The 21,803-nt window shown below is 40.6% G+C and overlaps 1 protein-coding gene and 1 long non-coding RNA gene across 2 annotated transcripts in view; one reads left to right on the forward strand and one right to left on the reverse strand.

The window, feature by feature from the left end:
- Positions 1–14,323, reverse strand: part of LOC140071008 (uncharacterized) — a 50,906-nt gene extending 36,583 nt beyond the window's left edge. The window contains exons 1-2 of the long non-coding RNA XR_011849028.1: positions 14,211–14,323; positions 3,579–3,745 (exon numbers count right to left, since the gene is read on the reverse strand). This is a non-coding gene — a long non-coding RNA (uncharacterized lncRNA). The remainder of the gene's footprint in view (positions 1–3,578; positions 3,746–14,210) is intronic.
- The window catches only part of IRF7 (interferon regulatory factor 7), a 28,144-nt gene extending 7,152 nt beyond the window's left edge, over positions 1–20,992 (forward strand). The window contains exons 2-12 of the mRNA XM_072118200.1: positions 483–541; positions 1,886–2,033; positions 3,256–3,499; positions 5,199–5,299; positions 5,539–5,590; positions 6,766–6,957; positions 7,238–7,408; positions 8,780–8,977; positions 10,538–10,933; positions 12,563–12,672; positions 17,417–20,992. Of these exons, the coding sequence (XP_071974301.1) occupies positions 531–541; positions 1,886–2,033; positions 3,256–3,499; positions 5,199–5,299; positions 5,539–5,590; positions 6,766–6,957; positions 7,238–7,408; positions 8,780–8,977; positions 10,538–10,933; positions 12,563–12,672; positions 17,417–17,614 (1,821 nt within the window). The 5' untranslated portion in view covers positions 483–530 and the 3' untranslated portion in view covers positions 17,615–20,992. The remainder of the gene's footprint in view (positions 1–482; positions 542–1,885; positions 2,034–3,255; positions 3,500–5,198; positions 5,300–5,538; positions 5,591–6,765; positions 6,958–7,237; positions 7,409–8,779; positions 8,978–10,537; positions 10,934–12,562; positions 12,673–17,416) is intronic.
- The last annotated feature ends 811 nt before the right edge of the window (positions 20,993–21,803 follow it).

The following is a 21,803-nucleotide window of genomic DNA, read 5'->3' on the forward strand; positions in this document are numbered from 1 at the left end:
ATAACATGCTGCCTGTATATAGGACACAATGTACAATCTGCTCAGTTCTTGCTCTATAACATTCTGCCTGCAGATAGAACACGTTGTAAAATCTACTCTGTATCATGCTGCATGTAATACCTCAGTTTTAACCCTCAAAATAACACAACCCTGAACAATCATGTAATTAGAACACGTTGTAAAATCTACTCTGTATCATGCTGCATGTAATACCTCAGTTTTAACCCTCAAAATAACACAACCCTGAACAATCATGTAATTAGGACTATGGGTCATGATTCTAGATTTAGAGCTCTTTATCGCCACCTACAGTATATCATATCACACAGCACATCTAACAACATTAATAATAATAATTATATTACTGCATCGATGCAAACTTGTTGCTCTTACTTTAACTGCTTAGTATTTGGGAAAAAAAGCTACAATATTTTCATCATATGTTTCTTTTTAGCACTAACCTTAATATTTTCCAATTTCAGATATATTTTGTTTCATCAGCCATTGATCAAATACATCATATACAGACCATGCCCCGAAGGTAATCAATGACACACATACATATATATATACCTGATATAATGGAAGAAAAATGAACAGTGGATGTGTTTCTATGATAATATTTTCCCAGCTTTGCCCATAAACTTGTGTTTTTGCTTTTTTATATAGACTGATGACAATATTAAAATCTCCCCATATTTATTCATTTTTTTGGTTTCTGAAGCATTTGGGATTTGGCATTTTGGGGTTCTCTAACTACAAATCAACTAATCAAATCAACTATACTATAATCAACTATAGATCTAGAAAAGGGAAAAGGAGCTAGGAAAGGGGGACCAAGACTTAGTACCACTGCCCCTTATGATTTGTAAAGTGCTATGGAATATAATGGAGCTATAAAAATAAATATTATTATTATTAATGTCCAGGGACCTTTCTAGAAAAATGTAGAAAAATGTACTCATCTCTAGTAATAACTTGCTTATTAATTTAGTCCAATTGCTTTAGAGGGGGGTTTTATGATCTATCCATAGAATGCTCATCCGTATGAGCTCCGTATTAAGGCCTTTTATGTTCCATTCCAAATAGCAACCCCCCTTTATTCCTTCGGTTGCTACGATCACGGGGATAATTTATATAGGCATTAATATGTTTTAATAGATTTTTAAAAATGTTAACTTTTTATACAAAAAAGTCCCCATTTCCTCATGTTCTGATGCCAATAACTTTTTCATACTACAGACCTGAGCATAGTCACATTTTGCGTACTGTACAACCTTTTGATCACTTTTTATTCCAATTGCAAAATGGCAAAAAAGTGGCGGTATGGACATTTGGGCGCTATTTTCCATTATGGGGGTTCACTGCCAGGAATATCCGCTTCTGTATTTTGATAGATCAGTACACGATAGAGATACTTGGCATGTGAAGTATTTTTTTTTAGTTTAATTTTACATCAGTTCTAGAGAAAACAGGGCGATTAAAACTTTTATATAATTTATATATAACCTTTATAAAATTTCTTTTTTTAAATTAAAAAAAAAGTTTTACTACTTTTTAGACCCCCAAAGGTACTTTAACCTTTGGGTGTCTGATCACTTCTACCATATATTGCAATACTAAAGTTATCATAGCAACCGATCGCCTGGCCTCTCTGCCCCCGATGCCCACGAGTCCTCTCAATACCCGTTTTCTGACGCTGTGCTGTAATTGCACAGGGTCTGTCAGGAAGGGATTAAAACAACACCAATAGCATGAGTCTAGGTATACAACCTAAGATGGGGGTGTCTGAACAATAGTAGAGTCTATAGGCAGATAAGCTATACCAGGTTATATTGTACTAAATTGTCATTTTTCTGTATTTTGATGTTGCCAACCAAACCAGGGAACTTTTTGGCCCTTGGCTACTTCGACAGATCAACAGCAACAATTACGGTGTTCACTGGTTGGATAGTGAGCGAACACTATTTCGTTTGCCATGGAAGCACCTTAATATGAAGAACCGGGACGAGAGGGATTATGGGATATTCAAGGTGAGTAAAATTTCATTTTTTATTCTATGTTTTTTAAGCAAAAACACTGCTATATGTTTCTGGTTGCTGTATTTATGGGGGTACTATGGCATCAGGAACCTGTCATAGCGATTTGGGACACTAAACCACCTATAGGTCCTTACAGACTGGTGGTTTAGTGTTACAATTCGCCCTGTAGTATTTAAGGGATTGTTTAAAAAAAAAACTTTATACTCACCTCATCCCTTGTTCTCTTTGACCCCGGTTTGCGGCAAGTGAAGCTGGTGTAGTACGAACCAGCTTCACTGCGCAAGCGCCTTAGGGTAGCATGCATGTGCACTGAAGCCAGGGCATTATCCTGGCTTCACATGCGGATCGTGAGAGGAGGATCTTCCGATGTGCCTCATCGGACTCACATCCAAGTAATAATGAAAGTTTATTTTTTATATATTTCTCAAAGTACAGCCATCAAACAGGTTGATTTGGGACCCTAAACCACAAGTCCATAAGGGGTTTTACATGATTTTGATATTGAAAGCTTGGCTAAGGATAGGTCCTCAATATATACATCCTCACTTTCCAAAGAAGGAATTAGGGACCAATGTTGCTTCTTAACTAGAGCATCCTGAGGACACAGATAGAGTTGAAATTAAGAAATACATCCCACTAATCCAGGACAGACAACACCATTTGGAAGGATATATCAAAAGTAGGTTGGTGGGGATCTAACTTCCTGCAGCCAACATGATTGGCCGATATGAGTAACCATGTTGCCCACGGCGGATTAAGGGTACCACGTACAAGAAATTTGGGCCTTGCCATTCATAGGTAGCAGGTAGGAGCTTGGCACAGTAACATGTTCATTTACACTGAAACATTTGCATTATGGCACCGCCCAAAAGCCCTAATAAGGATCCGCCATCTTGCTATTCAGTACCAAGGGAGTATTGTCATTGCCCAGCACAGCGCTCAGTTATCCTTAGCAATCTCATAGACAGTGAATGGGAGTGCCAGCAATACTCGTTCTCATAATTGCTTGGGTTCCCATTCTCACTAATTGTGCGAGAGCGGGAGATTGAGCATGTGTCCTGCCTCTCCATTCAATACTATGGGAGCACCAGAAATTACAGCGCAGCACTCAGCTATCTGCAACAATCCTTTATTAATGTTGGATGGATATTTTATGTGTATTAATAGTTTGTTTTGTAATAATATGTAAATTTTTTCCCCAAAAAAATTTAAGGCTTGGGCTATATGCAGTGGAAAGTATAATGAACACTTTGAAGACCCCCCTACATGGAAAACAAATTTCCGATGTGCCCTAAATCAGGTGCCATACCGTGGTGCTAAAATGTTCACTGAACATGAAGACCATTCAGGTGATCAACGTGATCCACATAAGATATATCGGTTCAATGGTGAACACAAGGATCAGCAGGCAGCAATTCCAAATTCTTCCTTCAGTGAACCCCCCCGGAATGCAGAAGGTATCATTTAAGAATCTAAAGAATACACTATGGAATTTTCTAATACTTGTACAATATGTCATACAGTTATCAAGATTACCTCAATTTAATCGTATCCTGAGTGTGTGGTCCCTCTGCAGTCTCCAAGAATTAAAGGCCTTCAGCTTAACTCAGGATTTCCCATTGTTCCATGTCTCTCCGTGTACATAATGCAGGAGTAATGCATAAGTAGGAGTTTTTGAACGAGAATGTATCACACTTGCTTACCTAAAATAATAAAGTAAAGCCAATCACAATAAAATGTGTGTATCATTGTATCTATAGAGCACCGCCCAACTCAATTTTCACTCAAATATTTTCCCAGGCATCCCAACCAAGAGAGTTGAGCCCCTTACCTCAGACAACACCACCTGCAGCAAAATGGGGAGACAACATCAGGGGTGCAGTCACCTATTCCAAAGCAGGACCTGACTTAAAAAAAAGTGTCTCTTCACACCTGATGTCTGCATGGAGAACCCACTTACTAAAAAAGAATAACCTGATATATTACTGTTGGATGGGGTGCTGTTCTGTAGCTCGCCCCAGGCAGCAGATAGATTGGGTTCAATCCTGATCCTGACAACCATCCAATTTGTGATTAAAATTCCACTTTGTCTAAAAAACATTTTCCCATATTCCCAATGTGGTTACGGGCACACTGGAGACATAATAGTTCTTTTCGTGCACCAAAAGTTTATCCCAAGTGTAAAGCATAGAGCAGAGGGAGCACATCATGGTTTAAGGTTACTTTGTTGAAGGAGTTTTCCTATCTCGTGTATTTATGATACCTATCTTAAGAAGTAGAGCAAACAATAAGAACGTCCAGTACTCTCCGTTGAGGTAGTTAAATCATATGTAGCTTTATTTCCAATTCTTTAAAATGTAAGAATTTTCTATTCTTTAAAGTTAATCATGATTAGGGCCATTTAGGCTGAAACGCGTTAATCTTTACTTCTTAAACGCCGTTATATGGGGAAATGTTGCCTATACTAATGGACTTTTAAAGAATTGGAAATAAAGCTATTAGATTTTATCTACCTCAACGGAGAGTGCTGGACGTTCTTGTTGTTTGCTGTACTCCTCCTGAGTCTCGGGTTGGTCCGTGCACGCCATCTTCAAAGAGTAGGGTGAAGAGTGAAGAGCTGGTATATTCGATTTGTTTGGACCATCTTAAGAAGTGGGTCCTTTTTCTTGTACATGTGGCCACTCTCCATTCACGTCTTTGGTCCATTCACGGTTTTTGTTGCTTCTTTTGACCGGAATGGAGAGTGACTATGCATGTCCGGCATGCAGGAAGGCTTCAGTGGACACCTATTTTTGAGATGGAGGAGCACGTTTTATGTACCCTTTGATTAGGTCATAAATACACAAGATGGGTAACCCCCTTTAATTCAGGGAAGAAGTTTTCCAGCCCTTCCCTCTCCATTCCCACGGGCATTTCTCATACTGATGACCAATTCTCAGAATAAGTCTTCATTACCATATGTGATTGGTGATGGACCAACACCCATAAAATGCATCTACACATTGGACAAATCCAGAAATAGAAAGCTATGCCCAGAATGTTAGAGACCAGGGCAGCAGTTTAAATTATGGTTTATGGTTCACTATTTGCTTTAAGATTTACTACCTGCTGTAAAGTGAGACCACACACTAAATGAATGCTTTTAACTTTGTCTAGGAGATCAAAATCTTCTCAATGAGTTGAACCAGGAAGACTATTCACTACGTATAAGCCCTGATTGTGTGCTGGATGCCCCGTTTTCCAGGCCTGAGGAATCGGTATGTTACTTACCACATGGTGTAAAGTCTTTCCTAAGGGAACATGTTTTACTCAGTTGCCGCTTACTCAATGACTTGCTCAAAAATTGGCTAGTTAGGTAAATAATGTGATTTGTATTACATTTGTACCCTATTATTACCTTATTACTTATCAGGTGTAAGAATACGATTATATTTTACAGATTAGACTTGTAATGTTGTGTAATATAGGTTCCTAAATTTTCTGTCCTATATTTTAGGAAGTTATTGAAGAACTAATAAGAAATATTTTACTGGATTCAACAGAAGACAGTAAGTCAGATGTTTCATATCTGTATAATATGTTCATAACTCTCGTAATACTCCTCCTGCCGGTGCAAGATGTACTCGATAAACTTAGAAGCACTAGGTTAATTCTACGCCAGATCTTGCCTGGCATAACATTCTGCTATTGTCTGCACCAGGATCCTGGTACAAGATACAGCAAAAGTTCCAGAGTAAGGCTTTCCCATCTTGGCCAACCCACCGCCCCTCCATCCCTCACTGCCCACTTGTCATGAGAGAAGAGTAGGGGTCAAAAGTGTCATTTCCTGGTTTGTCATTAAATTGATGTAGCTGTACAGAAAATTTTTCTCTAAGTGAGTAGAGTATGTAGCTACTTCCCCAAAAAAATATTTGTATACTGTATAAATATTGTGATTGGAAATTGTTTGAAAAATGCATGGGGAATTTATTTATAAATACAATAGAATTTTTTCTATTGTAGAGTTGGGTGGTTGTGTAATGTGAGGTAGTAGAAACAGGAAAACAGAGACAGCACGCACTAATACTAAACCGCCCCAAAAGCCCTGTCTGCTTGCCTCTGTGTATCCTAGGCTATATGAGACAACTAGAAGACAATCCTTACTTACACCAAAGTCATAACAAATATAAACAAATAAGAAACGTTACCGAGCCGGGTCACAACAGAGAGGGAAGCACAGTATAACATCATTTAGACAGAAGAGAGGAAACCAAAAAACAAGACAAAGTCAAGATACCAAGGAGCAACATACAAATAGGATGAGGAGCAGCACAGCAAGTAAACCCATGTTCACACTACAGGAAATAAGTAAGGCAAAGAAATAAAATCAGCGGCTCCTCAGTCGCACTGCAAACTGAAGAAGACGTGACACAAATGGTATAGGGAGGTTTTATATGTTTGTGCACACGTGACTTTTTTGGGGTGTTGTGTGAACAAGCATTTCTCGACGCCATCTCCTTCAACCTTTTGTGCAATGTTTTGGTTAACTTTTGCCTAGTCAACTTGATGACATCAAATTGTCACATAAGGCAGATGAAGCCTTGAATATTCTCTTATTTTTGTGTATCCTGGTAAATCTAGAACAGATTCCAATACCTATACCACAACTTCTCAGAATTGAAAGAAATGAACACAAAAGCATTTCTAGTCATAAATCTGTTGTCACATCTTTATATTCCTACAGGCATACAGCATGTACTAAACCTTTCGCAGGACGACTATGTACAAAGTGACCTTCATGTGGATCAGGTTTTTAGAACATCCACACATGAACAATGGACAAATTCACAACTGGTGCAATCATGTGTTGTTAATGGCCATAAACAATGCTCTTTCGAGGAACCGTCCAACCATATACCAGTCTATCGGGAGCAGTGTGAGTACTTTTTCAGTCTTAGCTCCTCCCAACTTAGAATAATAGAATGTTTTGTAGTAGAATAGTTAAATGTTCATATAATTAAACTAATAGCCCAAATAAAAAAAGTCACACAACCAACTTTCATGATGCAAAGTTTGAGATCCATAACAATAGAACATGTTCTATTTTGTCATGTTCCTTTTTCACAGACCTTCCATGGATTTCTTATCTGAACATAGCCCTTATCCCTGACCCATCTTCTGTTGTAATTTATGTCATGACTAAATCTTTTATCCAGGCACCTCCTACCATTATCAGAATGGATACCTACAAAATATAGATGCAAGCCAAGTCTATCAACAGAGTTCTGCACTCCCACTTTATCAGCAGCCAACCACAATTCAGAACGGTTTCGCTTCAGCATTGCATGAAACGCAGGTCATTCAACATAATGGGTTCCAAAAAGAATGTAAGTACCACCCAGAAAATGTCATCTAATTTTAATGATTACCAATATATGGTAGGGCAGCAGGGATATTCCTGGATCCAGGATATATTTTTGGGGTACACATGGGGGTAGGATGATGCCGATACAATTGGATGTAATCATGGCCCCTTTAGTTAACTGAAATACACATTTACTTACCCGTCCCTGGCTTGATCTGGAATGTCTCACTATAATGAACTCTGCCGCGATTCACTTAGATCGTGGGCCCTGATTTCCTGCATGTGTCGCTTCCCCGCTCAGGTCCACCAAAGTTCACCTTCTTCTTCCCGGTGTATGTAACTGGATGTCTTGCGACACAATTTTAAAGTTAAATCCAGAGCTCAGTCCGACTCCTTCTGATCGTCCGACGGCATGCCCCCCGATTTCTGTCACATGAAAGCCGGCGCAATTGCACCAAATCCGATCATGTGCAACACAATCCCCTTTTAAATACCTGTCCCAGCCATGCAAAACCCAAAAACTTCAGAATATCTAACAAAAGTGCAGTCCGAGGACCCTTAGTAAATAAGCCCCACTATGTTGTCATTGTATAATACCCTGCAAAATATAAAGTATTGAAGTGTTTTATATGAGCGTTCAAATGATTCCATGTGGGAGTCCCAAAGTGGGACTGAAAAATGTAGTAAGAATTGTCCATATATGTAAAAGTGTAAAAAAAAAATGTGTCCGTAAAAATTCTAACAAATGAACATTTGCATTATTTATCCAGTAAAGTTAGGGACGTTAAAAAAATCCTACAAAACGGTGCAATATTTGGATATTTAACCAAGAAGTTTCATAAATTGCATAATGTTGCCATTATAATCTACAAATCATCCCGCAAGAAATAAGGCCTAAAACTGCTACATTGTAGGAAAAATAAAAACCTAAAGCTCTTGGAATGTGTCAGGTGCATTGGTCATTAAGGCCCAAAATAGGTCGGTTACTGAGGGATTATCGCCTTAAATTTGCTGGTATGTCATGGCTCATGGTTAGAGATGAGTGGACCCGAAAGTCCCATTCGGGTTTGGGGTTCGGATGTGCACTGCGCAACACAGACACATTGCAAGATTGGCTACCGAACAGCCATTACGGCATATTAACGCCACTATCAACTAAACATGGCTTTGATTGTCCAAAGGTGTCCCTTTGGCCAATCACAGCCATGGCTGGTAGCTAGGTATGTTTATTTTCTGGAATGGCTGGCAATATGTCTGGGTTGTTCTGGATGCACCCGAACGGGAAGTTTATGTCTACTCATCTCTACTTGTGGTGCCATATGTTTACTTTCAGGCAGTCAGCAGAAGTGAACATGCTGTTTACCTTTTATTCAATATTTACCCTGTAAAATAGGCACACGTGCCATGGCATACAACACTCCTAACAATGGATGCCATCTGGATGAGTCAAGAGTAGGTCAAGGTATCACCACCTCTCCAAGCTCCTACTGCACTGCTGGTCAAGCATGTGCAAGGTCATCACCAGTGGTTAATGAACCTACCCAGGTTAATGGATCTGCACCAGAAACTCAAGCCTTGTTGAATCTACAGCGTAAGTAGAAGAATCAGACATGTAAGTTTTTAAGTGGGATGAAGGGCACTTCTTCTAAAGTTCATAGTTAGTCTATAGCGCAATAGGGAAAGTGGATTGTGAGCCCCGTCATGGACAGAGTCTTCAAGACCTATTAAAAACATTGTTGTTGATAAGGAAATGGTCAATTACTCATATATACATGTGTCTAATAGAAAAGAGTAAACTGATTATGAAGGAATGGTCTCCAGATTTCAATTAAAAAACTTCACTCTAAATTGAAATTGATGTGATTGCCCTGGAAAGTCTTGTATGACACTTTGAAGGACTTTCACTTTAATGCTAAGACTGCATGTAAGGGAAAAGTTGTGCATCTGTCCAGGTCAGAGTTCCAGGCACACAAAAAATCCTTTGATTTTCTCAGAAATCAAAGGTGCGCCTTATAGTCCAGTGCGCCTTATATATGTACCATACTTACAGACAACAGCTGCCTTGAACTGTGCATAGTTCTGCCGCCTGCTGGTCGTTCATCCTTATAATAAGGTGCGCCTTATAATCCGGTGCGCCTTATATATGAACCTAGACGTTTTAGCAGGCATTTATTGATGGTGCGCCTTATATTCCGGTGCCCCTTATAGTCCGGAAGTAGTTGGCTTTAATTCAAGCCTTGGTGTGTTGACTGTGGTAAGTCATCCCCTCCTAGTTTCTCAGTCACAGTCAGTGGTATCGTATCATAGGTCACCAAGCTGAAACACATTCAGGGATTCTGCTTTATTTCCCATACAGTGGGTACGGAAAGTATTCATACCCCTTTAAATTTTTTCACTCTTTGTTTCATTGCAGCCAATGGCTAAGATCCAAAAGTTCATTTTTTATGCTCATTTATGTACACTATGCTCCCCTTCTTGAGAAAGAAAAAAACACAAATGTAAATATTTTTGCTAATTTATAAAACAAGAAAACCTGAAATATTACATGGTCATAAGTATTCCGACCCTTTGCTGTGACACTCATATTGAACTCACATGCTGTCCATTTCCTTCTGATTCTCCTTGAAATGGTTATACTCTTTCATTGGAGTCCTGCTGTGTTTTATTAAACTGATTGGACTTGATTAAGAAAGGCACACACCTGTCTATACAAGACCTCATAGCTCACAGTGCATGTCAGAACACATGAGAATCATGAGGTCTAAGGAACTGCCCAAGGAGCTCAGAATCAAAATTGTGTCAAAGCACCGATCTGGCCAAGGTTACAAAATAATTTTTGTGCAGTTCCTTAGAGCATAGTGGCCTCCATAATCCAGATCAAAAGGTGTTTCTATTCTGAGACTGAGCAAAGGCTCTGAATACTCGTGACAATGTAATATTTCAGTTTTTCTTGTTTAATAAATTATCAAAAATATCTAAATTTCAGGGGTTTTTTCTGTCAGAATGGGGTTCCTGTCAAGGTAGGGTGTAAATTAATTAACAAAAAAAGGAACCTATTTGATCTTACCAACTGGCTGCAGGGAAACAAAGAGTGAAAAATTAAAATTTATGAATGTGAAATTTACCTATTGTATGATATTGTTTCTGACAGGGAGCATGCCACCTTTCACATCTTGGGAAGTTACTATATATTATCGAGGAAAGGAGGTCCTGAAACAAAATGTGTCCAAAAAATTTGTCATCACAAGACAAGACATTGACCGCAACCAGTTGGAAGGCACAGACGCCGTGCAATTCCCTTCAACAGATGTTCTTGTAGATCATCTGCAGGTCGAGTACACGGAGAACATTCTCAGTTGCGTTGGAAAAGGTCTTTTTATTGAAGTCAATCCTGAAAATTTTAAGGTTTACGCTACAAGAATGGGCAACTCAAGAGTCTTCTGGAGCTTGTCAGAAACGGTGGAAGCCCAAGAAACTTCTTCACAAGCAAAGAAGCTGGTCAGAGATGCCCCAACAGAGGTTTTTGACTTCAGTCAGTTTTGGGAAGGTGGGTGTCAATCTTTGAAGAGGACATGACAGTTTTAGTCTATAATTGCAATATTATATATATATATATATTATGAATTTTTTTTAGAACTATGCCTTGTGCTGGTCCATTGTTTTCTTCTACAAATTTATGAATCAATTGGAAATCAGTTTCGTGACCAGATGGTCTTTTAGACAGTTTTATAAATCTCACCCTATGTCTATTGCTAACAAGTCCTAAACGTAAAAAAAAATAACCAAAGTTCTGCAACAGGTTTATGTGCCCAGAATGTACAGTCAGTACAGCGATTTTTGGAGGTATAGTGTACACCGAAGTAGCTGTAAAGTCCTAAGAGGCAGCAATTGCATTCAAGTCATGTCGACTTAGGTTGCGTTCACACACGTGAGTTTTGTACAGCAGCAGTCCACAACTGTTATTTTCTTCGGTAACAAAAAATAAGCTCCAACTATCACCTTTCCCCACTCCCCCGATGCAAAAGTGGATTTATAAGGCTCTGAAGCCGGCAGACACGATGAGGTCCCCACATTGCATCTGGCAGCTCCAGTGCTGTGTACAGCCAATGTGTAGAGGAGAAGAGGACTGCTGCTTCAGGAGAGCATGGAGAGGTGAGAATAGGAAGGAGGGAGGGTGGTTGGTTTAGTGGAAGGGAGAACACATCGGGGGCCAACGCCATTATAAAGGGGGGCTATAAGCATGGGGCTACAGAGAAGAGGACACTTTAATGGGGAACGGCAGGAAAGTGGGCATAATAAGGGGGGGCTACAGGAAAGGGGGCATAATAAGGGGGGACTGCAGGAGAAGGGGTATAAAAAAGGGTACAGCAGAAGAGGGGGCATGATAAGGGAACTGCAGGATAGGGGGCATAATAAGGGGAGGCTGCAGGATAGGGGGCATAATAAGGGGGCTGCCAGAAAGGGGGTATAACAAGGGGGCTGCCACAAAAGGGGTATAATAAGGGCGAGCTGCAGAAAGGTGGCATAATAAGGGGGGACTGTAGAAAGGGGGCATAATAAGGGGGGGCTGCAAGAAAGGGGGCATGATAAGAGGGGACTGCAGGGAAGGGCGATAATAAGGGTGAATGCATTGGGGAATGCAGGAAATGGGAATAATAAAGGAGACTGGAAGAAAGGGGGTACAATAATGGGGACTGCAGGGAAGGGGGTATAAAAAGGGGTCAGTAGGAAAGAGGGCATAATAAGGGGGGACTGCAGGAAAGGGGGCATAATAAGGGGGACTGCAGGACGGGGCATTGTAAGAAGGGCAGATGCAGCAAATGCGCAATGATGTACAGCAGAGTTTTATGCTGATGTCTAACATGGGACCTTATGTTAAACCCATCACACGCCTGTATGGTGAGTGGAGGCATATGAAAAAAGTTGTCACATAATTCCTAGTTACAACCTGGTGACTACACACATTATATATAATGTACAAATTCCCCATTTTTGGTAAGATGAACAAGCTGCTGCCAGCCGGGCTGAGCCGCCAGCCTTAGCCATTACATTGTTATCCTCACTTAGACCAGATAAATACAGTACTCAATAGATAAATAGGCTTCCTTTTTATCTACTACAATGTTGTTAGATGAGAACAATTTGCTTATTTTCTTTCCTTCTTTCCCATATGTAGACATCAGAGGTTACAATCTGCACAAAAGGCCATCCCCAGACTACACAATCTATATGACTTTTGGACAGGTCCTGTTTGAGCCGGTCATGAAGAAACTTGTACTAGTGAAGGTAAATGCACGGTCTGTAAATGATTCCTTGCTGTCACTGCTGTGTGATAACAACATTCATAGACAGTGACATTATTCCTGCTATTCTGTCCTCACTGAGGTCAGAGGGACCGATTTGTCGTATTCTGCTTAGTCAGGAGCTACTTTCCGGGGGAAAGGAGGAAAAGATAAGTCAATGTCAATACCAGCCGATGAGAGGGGGTTGTGATTGAAGCACCCCAACCAATCTGACAATGCCCCCTTTATGATAATGTATATAACACTCCTTTAAGAACAGAACAGAATGATTCATACTACAAATATAGAGCTGAGATTTTCCATTTTAAAAGCTCCCTTACAAATAAGGGAAAACCTACGAGAGAGAGAGAAGTGTTTAGTTTAGTATGGAGACTAAATGCACTTTCTACATTACATTTATAGTTCAGGGATAAGCTATAAATAGTCGTAAAATTGGGAAAGCTAAACACCTGGGACCTGCACCCATCAGCTGTTATGTCAACAGAGGAACACAGAACCAGCAGTTGACTTTGTGTCCCCGTTCTATCCAGACTTTGTAACTAGAACTGTGGTTCCCATTACAAGGACATGGAGCCAAATCAGTGGAGCCAGAACCTCACTGATCATCTAATATGGATAGAATGGAGCTCAATTTCAGGATTTGTTTTTCCGGGGCTTAGCTACCACTTAGAGGATGGAGCTGGACTTCTGTCTCCACTCTCCATTCTACTAATCAGAGTCTAGAGGATTCAGCTGAATGGTATACGTTGGACCCCCATCTGATATTGACAACCTATAAGAATAGGTTATTACGAACCTACAAAATCCCTTTAAGATGGAAAATCTCTATGGACATGGAGGTGTTAATTCTATGACCCAGTTATGCTGTAACTGCAGTCACCATTCCAATTCAATGGAAGTCAGTGCTACAGTGACAGCACCTAGCACTGCCGGGATCACAAAGCCAACTGATCCGGCTACATATCCACCTGCCTACATAACCCCAAACAGCTGGGGATGGGTATTGGGTATACTGAGGTTAAAAATAGGAGCACAGATACATTTTTCCCAAGCTGGGACACAACATGAGCTCCCTAAATAAGGCTCAACCTTAATACAGCCAAACTATAACCATCAAAAGGAGACCTAGATATTTGGAAATTGGGTCTCAACCCTCTTACTCACAGAATCAAGAAGTTATAGTAACAAAATTGGCCATTTTTATCAAACTGTGACAAAGTACGGTTTAAAATCATCCAGATGACATATGTCTTTGGCGACGCAAGGGTTAAAGCAGCTTATTTCCCATATCTCTGGCTCTCCAGATGTTACACTGTTTTATCTACTTTCAGCAAGCAATAATAGACACTGGCTTGAAATTCCAGAGACCCCTTTGAAATATACAATCCTTAACCTTCATATTTAGTCATTTCTAAAATTCTAGAATTCTCCAAACAATCAGAATTAACTAATACACCTGAAACAATAGACAAAAATTTGGGCAAATTTGGCAAATTTACGATCTAAATTGTGTTCACTTACTGTGTCCCAATTTTCCGGGAACAGCTGGAAGAGGTCTTCTCGCTAGTCATCTGGTTTCAGGGTTTGAAAGCGAACCTTGTTGCCTGGATTTATATATCTAGTTATGTTAAGTTTCACTTTCCTATTCCTGGGTTAGGATCAACCTCTTCACTCCTTCCCCCATATGTGTCCTAGCAGATAAACAATTAGTGTGCCGGGAATAGGCTATGATATTTTGTCATGTGTCATCATTTAGTTAAAATTTAATGAATGTTTATTATTACATTAATCTTTATTTTTTAATTGCTATTGGAATATGACACAATTATTATGAATTTTAATATGAATATTATGAATTTGGAAAGATAAATATATGTCAGATGGATAGAGAGAGACTGTTAGATAGTCACAGTTATTTACTATCCCTGGCAATGCCGGGGGGGGGGGCTGCAATTAGTATATATTAAAAATTAACAAATGCGAGAAAGTGAAATGTCTCTAATATTTCTAGCAGCACCAAATCTATAATACCACAAACACAATTTATATCAATTTGGAGGAGAAGTACTATACTGCGCCCAATATTTTGAGGAGTATTACCACTTTTCTGTGTCCATATGCACAGGATAGGTGAAGTAGTACTGTGCGGTTCCCATATATATGGAATAGGAGTAGTAGTGCTCTGCCCATTTATGCAGTATAGGAGTAGTAGTACTGTGCTGTGTCCATGTATACAGGATAAGAGTAGTAGTACTGTGCAGTTCCCATACATGCAGAATAGGAGTTGTAGTACTGTGCTGCGCCCATATATAAAGAATAAAAGTAGTAGTACTGTGTCCATATATGTAGAAAATTGGAAAACCAACACTCTTCTGTCCTGGGTTTCTTTATAGCACAGAATATCCCACTCGGGGGAACAGACATAATCCCAAAAGAAAAATTTTCCAGCTAATGATATTCCAGGTATATTTAAACTTTATAAGAAAATTGTGCAAAACATCCACAAGCTACACTCCTGTCCACACGTTTTAGGCAGCATAGTGCCTGTAATCATGACTAAGGGCAGTAGGGTCGGATTGACCCACCACTGTGTCGGTGAAACCACCAGTGGGTCAGACGCTGTTTGGCTGAACCTCTTCCTTCCGTCAGATGAGTCCATCCACTATCGTCGCTAGCTCCACCTCCTACCGCCCATGTCAAGACTTCAATGCTATCTGTGTCTGTGTCCCCCAGACACAGATAAAGTAGAATATCATGATGATGGAGAGAACAATCAGCTCTTCCCATCATTGTCGTACATGATGTAATCACGTCTGCCGACATCACAGCACAGAGGAAGATGAGAAGAGCTGTTGGGGATACAATATAAGGGGGTATGAAGGTCAACAATATTAGGGGGTATAAAGTCCCACAATGTAAGGAGATATGAGGGCCACCACAATGAGGGGACCACAAGATAAGAGGGTATGAAAGGCCACAATATGAGGCGGTGGCTGAGAGGCCACAGTATAAGGTGGGGATTAGTGGCCACAATATGTGGAGGAGATGAGAAGTCACAATATGAAGGAGAAATTAGAATCCACAATATGAAGGGAAATGAGAGGCCACCATATGAGGAGTAGATGAGAAGTCACAATATGAGAGGAATATTAGAGGGGTTACGAAATGAGGGGCCATGAGGAAGAGATGGGAGGTCACTATATGAGATGAAGATTGGAGGCCACAATATGAGGGGGGGACCAGGGGCAACAATACAAGGAGTAGATGATAGAGGCCACAGTATGAGGGGTTTATTAGAGGGGCCACAATATGAAGAGTAGAGAAACACAATAGGAGGAGGATATGTGAGAGGCCAGAATATGAGAGGTAGATGAGAAGTTACAATATGAAGAGTAGATGAGAGTGACCACAATATAAGGAAGAGATGAGGGGGCACTATATGAGGGAGATATGAGGGGGTCCACAATATGAGGTGGAGATGTGGGGCCACAATGTGAGGAGGATATAAGGGTCCAAAATATAAAAAGGAGATTAGGGGGCCACAATATGAGTGGGAGATGATGGGGCCACAATATAAGGGGGAGAAGAGAGGGGGAACAATTTAAGGAGGTTGATGAGGAGACCACAGTAGGAGCTGACAGATGAGCATATTGCTTTTAAGAATGTATTGGTAATATTTTTATGTAGTAATAAGTGGGCCTCCAGAATTAATCACTGATGGGTCCTAGGTTCCCCTGTTCGACTGTGAAGGGCAGTATGCTGTCTAAAACGCGTGGGAAAGAGTGTTTGTAACTTGTGGATGTTTCACACAATGTTCTAATAAAGTATAAATATACCTGGAACCTCTGCAGCTGGAATTTCACGTGCGGCACCATACCTTCCCTTACCCGGGAGAAAGATATGACATGTCCTATCTTCCTCCGGAATACAGCCCCGTGCACCATACATCACTATGGAGAGGGACGGGGTGAGCGGCGTATGGGGGATGTATATAGAGCCGTCGTATACACTTCTATGGGCTCACGGCCCTGCACACGATCTGTAGCTCATAGAAAGATAGGACATGTCCTATCTTTCTACGAAATACGGTGCTGTGCGCTGTATATTCTTATGGAGAGAGGCGGAGGTGAGCAGCGAGCTTCTCTCCGCAGCGCCGAAGTATGCCGTACTATGGTCCGGCGGGCATACATCATGTGAATGTAGCTTTAGTGTAGTAGTGCCATGCAGTAACCATGTATACATAACAGCAGTATTAGTACTTTCCTGTTTCCATAGATATAGGATAGTAGTACTAGTACCATGCAGTTCCTATATATACAGAATTGGAGGAGGAGTATTGTGGTGTGCTGATACATACAGAATAACATAAATTCTACTGTGCTGTCCCTGGATATACAATATATGAGTGGTAGGTCTGTGCTGTATCCATATTTGCAGCACAGGAGTCATTAATACTGTACACTGTACAAATACATTATAGGGGTAGTAGTACTGCACTGTGCCTATAGTCGGAAAATACAACAACTGCTTTGTGCGTATTATTACAAGCTAGTAGTAGTTCTATAATGTGTCCATACTGTATATGCAGGAGAAGGGTAGACAAACCTAGATAGTTCCTGCCACTGCACTCCTGCGGATAGGGTCTGAGACCCCCACCTAGAGGACCTTACAATAAGCCAAGATCGGGTTATATCCTTATGACATCCTGTTTTTTTTTTCCTTTTTAGCTTGTTCCAAATCTTTGCACATTTTTGCATCAAGCCGCACAGCAGAACGGGGCTTCTTCACTGCACTCAGAGGCCATCAGCCTTCAGATCTCCAATGGAAGTTCCTTCAACAGCTTTGACCTACGGGAACCTTGTTTCATGGAAATTGACTTCCAAGATTTAGTTTCAGGCGTTCCTATGTTCCCTGGAGGGTCCTAGCCCTCTTACATTTTGTAGCCATAGGGCGAGGAATGAGACATTGGGGCAAATTTACTTACCCGGTCCTGTGGCGATCCCCGATTTGGACGATCTGACGAAGATGAAGTCCGGCGCGATTCACGTAGCTCGTGCGCCCGAGTTCCTACATCCGTCGCTTCTCCGCCAAGGTCTGCCAGAGTTCACCTTCTTCTTCCTGGTGCTTGTAAGTGTGTGTCTTGCGACACAATTCGAAGTGGTAAATCCCGCGCGTTGTCCTAATCCGTCGGGGTGTCTGACGACCCGCCCCCAAATTTTTGTCGTGTGCGAGACGATGCGCCAAAAATACGATTGCGTGTGCCAAAATCCCTGTTAAATGCGGCGCAAAGCGGAAATCATTGGGAAACACAGCAAAAATGCGTTCCGCGGACCCTTAGTAAATGAGCCCCATTGTTTCCCTCTTTCATCCGTTGTTTCTTTGCCACACTTTGTAGCTTCACTTTACACCTTAGTTCCTTTCTAGTTTCATGTGACATGTTAGTTACTTTGGTTCACACGCGTACCTCTAGATTTACTAATCGGCTGGAGACTCTTAGTAAATCCGGTGTACAGTATGACATGAGGACAGAAATTAAGACTGACACTTAATAGACCATTTTTAAACAGGGTTGTCCAGTTCCAGTCCAGTTATTGTTTCTACAATAAAAAGTTATACAAGTTTCCAATATACTTTATGCATCAATTCCTTGCAGTTTTCTAGATCTCTGCTTGCTGGCATTCTATAGGAAGCTTCATTGTTTAATTTCTTTGTATAGAGATCAGTCTCAGGTCATAAGATGTCACACAGGTGCACGAGCCGTTATAACACACAGCTGTGATTATTCTCTGTGTTATAATGAGCCATGCACCTGTGTGACATCACATGATCACAGATATATAACGATCCGTGCGCATGTGTGACATCACATGACCAGGGATATACGGAGCCGTGCACCTGTGTGACATCACATGACCATGGATATAACGCACCGTGCACCTGTGTGACATCACATGACCAGGGATATAACGCACCATGCACCTGTGTGACATCATATGATAGGGGATATAATGCGCCGTGCACCTGTGTAACATCACATGACCAGGGTTATAACGAGCCGTGCACCTGTGTAACATCACATGACCAGGGTTATAACGAGCCGTGCACCTGTGTGACATCACATGACCAGGGATATAACGAGCCGTGTACCTGTGTGACATCACATGACCAGGGACTGAACCTTATCCACACGAAGTAAACAATGAGGCCTCCTATCAAATGACAGCAAGCAGAGATCTAGAAAACTGTGAGGAATTGATACAGAAAGGATATTGTAAAATTATTTAACTTTATTTATATGAACGATATCGATTATTTGAGGAGAGTGGACATCCCCTTTAATAATTTCCCCCCTATTAGCATCTGATAAGTGGCTACAAGTAGCCTGCTTGGCTTTTGTTTGGGGTTTTTGTAACTGTTTTATATTAAGAGATGTAAATATTTAACTTATTTGAAGATAACTTGATCGTTAGCTAAACAAAAATTAACTACATTGTATAGAAATATTGTGTTGTGGGCAGTTGAACTATTTATCAGATGGATTAGTCCTTCGGAAGTCAAACTATTGCTATGCTGTGCCGAGGGGGCACACTTGGCACCTTGACGATCAGCTGAAGTTAAAGGAAACCTGTCATCGGAAATTATTGTAATAAACTACTACCAGTATATTGTCAAGCTGATTAACAGCTTCTAGATCATGTTTCTTTCATAGCCCAGTGTAGAAGTGAGTAAGGTAATGTTTGTATAAAGTCAGGGAGGCATTTACCACCAGGATGAAAGATTGCAAACCAAGCACACTTACATGTTGCATGTCTGGCAGAATATGTTCATCTTTTAGCGTCCTATACCCTGGTTTTTTTTTTTACTAACAAAAGACTTTCAAATTATGCAAATGAGCCTGTGATGCTCCATTCTCCATAGCTGTTAATGGAATCCAGAGCCCCTCGGGTTCATTTGCATAATTTTTGAAGGCCATAAAAAGCAAAAAGATGAGCGGATCCTGACAGATGGGGCAAACACCAGTATGTCAGTGTGCTTAGTTTACAATCCTTCATCCTGGTGGTAGGTGTCCTTTCATACAGAAGTCAAGCTTTCCCTGCCTCAGAACACCCCCTTCTCTGTAATTGATGGACCTGCATCCACTAACCATATCTATGACGTCCGATGCATGATCACAATCAGACCTCAGAGGTGGGGAGAACTATTGAAATCTCTGTCTCCCTGATTTTATGCAAACATACATCTCACTTCAAAGTTTATTCTCTGGGCCATGAAAGAAAGAAGACCTACAAGTTGTTGATAGCATACTGATAATAGTTTATTAGGCCAATTTCTGATGACTGGTTCCCTTTAATACACAGAGAATGTAACATGAAGCCGACAGCTCCACTCTTTGAGCTGTGGACAAGCCAAGAAATTGCGTTTCAGCTCCCATTCTAATCAATGAGAGCTGATTTGCAGTAACCAGGGCTGGCCACTACACTGATAATGGAGCTGTTTGTTCCTTTTTCTGATCTATAGGGGTGACAGTTGTCAAATCCTCACCAATCTCACATTGTTGACCTATTGTAATGATCAGTCATCAATAATCCTTTTATGTTATAATTGGCTACTTTCATGACTGATTGGCTGGATAGATGTTTGCAATTTGTTTTATTGGTAAGATCCTCCCCTAACAGATTTGCCAATTATGTGCCAGAAGTTTTTGAAACACATTTGGTTATTTCAAACTATTCTTTGGACACATTCTCCAAATGCGGGCATATCTTATGGATTAATCATAAATTGTAAATCAGGGGGTGATCAGCAAAGTGTACAGGGCAGACGGCTCCATACACTCTGCTCTATTAGGGACCTTTCACATTGGCTTGGATTTTTACGCCTGTGGTTCAGTAATTTCCCCGGATGCCTCATAAAACCATTTTTATGGGTGTTTTCACATTGGCTTGTAATCACTGATCCGTTGTCCGTGGAAAAAATTAGGAAACATGTCCAATTTTTTTTTTTCACCGATGCGGATCACGGAAGGCAATAGAAGTCTATTGGTCAGCAAAAAAAAAAAAAAACAGATGAAACATCCGTTTTTTTTTTTTTGCGGACACAGAGACAAAATGGAAGAAAAATGGAGACAAAATACAATAGATGCGCAACTGTAGCTGAGCACCAACGCCAATGTGAAAGAGCCCTTACAGCTCAGCAAGACTATATAACCAGTATATAAGATGTATCTCACTTTACAATATTTTAAAGGGTTATATTTTGGGTTTTGATAATGTACATGTATACAATAGAATAAAGAAGAACAATGAGATACTAAAACCTTTGGTCTGTTTATCTGTGATAACTACACATATTTTGCAGGTGAGTAAATACAATTATGCCTGCGGTTACATCTGGTTGCGTCCCTCCATTGTAGGAAGGGCTATGTAGGGAAGGTTCTGATGTTACCCTACGATGAAGGGCACAGACATGTCACAGTGTATGCTTGGGATATGTTGCCTGGTGCTTCCTCTGGTGTCTCCATCTGCCAGTATATGTTAATTTATATGCATATTGTATATGCTCAATTTTCCCGGCATGTACACAGAGCGTATACAAAGAACGGGGTGTGAACCTAACCCAACAGTATGTCCCTGCACCAAAAACTGATTGTATAGCACCTCTTGATTTTTATATTCCCCTACAATCTTTCCTTTTATGCTATGCTGTCAATCCCATAATGCCTCAGCTCAGCATCACATGACCATTTAGAGGATATCACTTATTAAAAAAAGCTTTATTTTGTCAATTTATTTTGCATCCGATGTCACATAACTAGTACAAAGATTCCCCGGGTTTGAAAAATGACAACAATCACATGAACTGAAGAGCAAAGGATTGACCGTGTTGGGGATTCAGTAAGAGGATACCATGCTGGCAACAAAACAGCCAAATGGAAGCATTGCTGGGAAGAGGAGAGTCATTTTGGAGACTGAGGAGGAAAGTCTGGTGTAGGAATTGACTAGATAGAGGCCACAATGATGATCGAGGAGAAGAAATCAATGCTAGAGACTGAGAAGATGGTGGTCACATTAAGGACCAAGCAGATAATGTTGTCGATTAAAGGGGTTGGCCACT

Source organism: Engystomops pustulosus, chromosome 7 (assembly GCF_040894005.1).
Source record: "Engystomops pustulosus chromosome 7, aEngPut4.maternal, whole genome shotgun sequence".
NCBI lineage: Eukaryota > Metazoa > Chordata > Amphibia > Anura > Leptodactylidae > Engystomops > Engystomops pustulosus.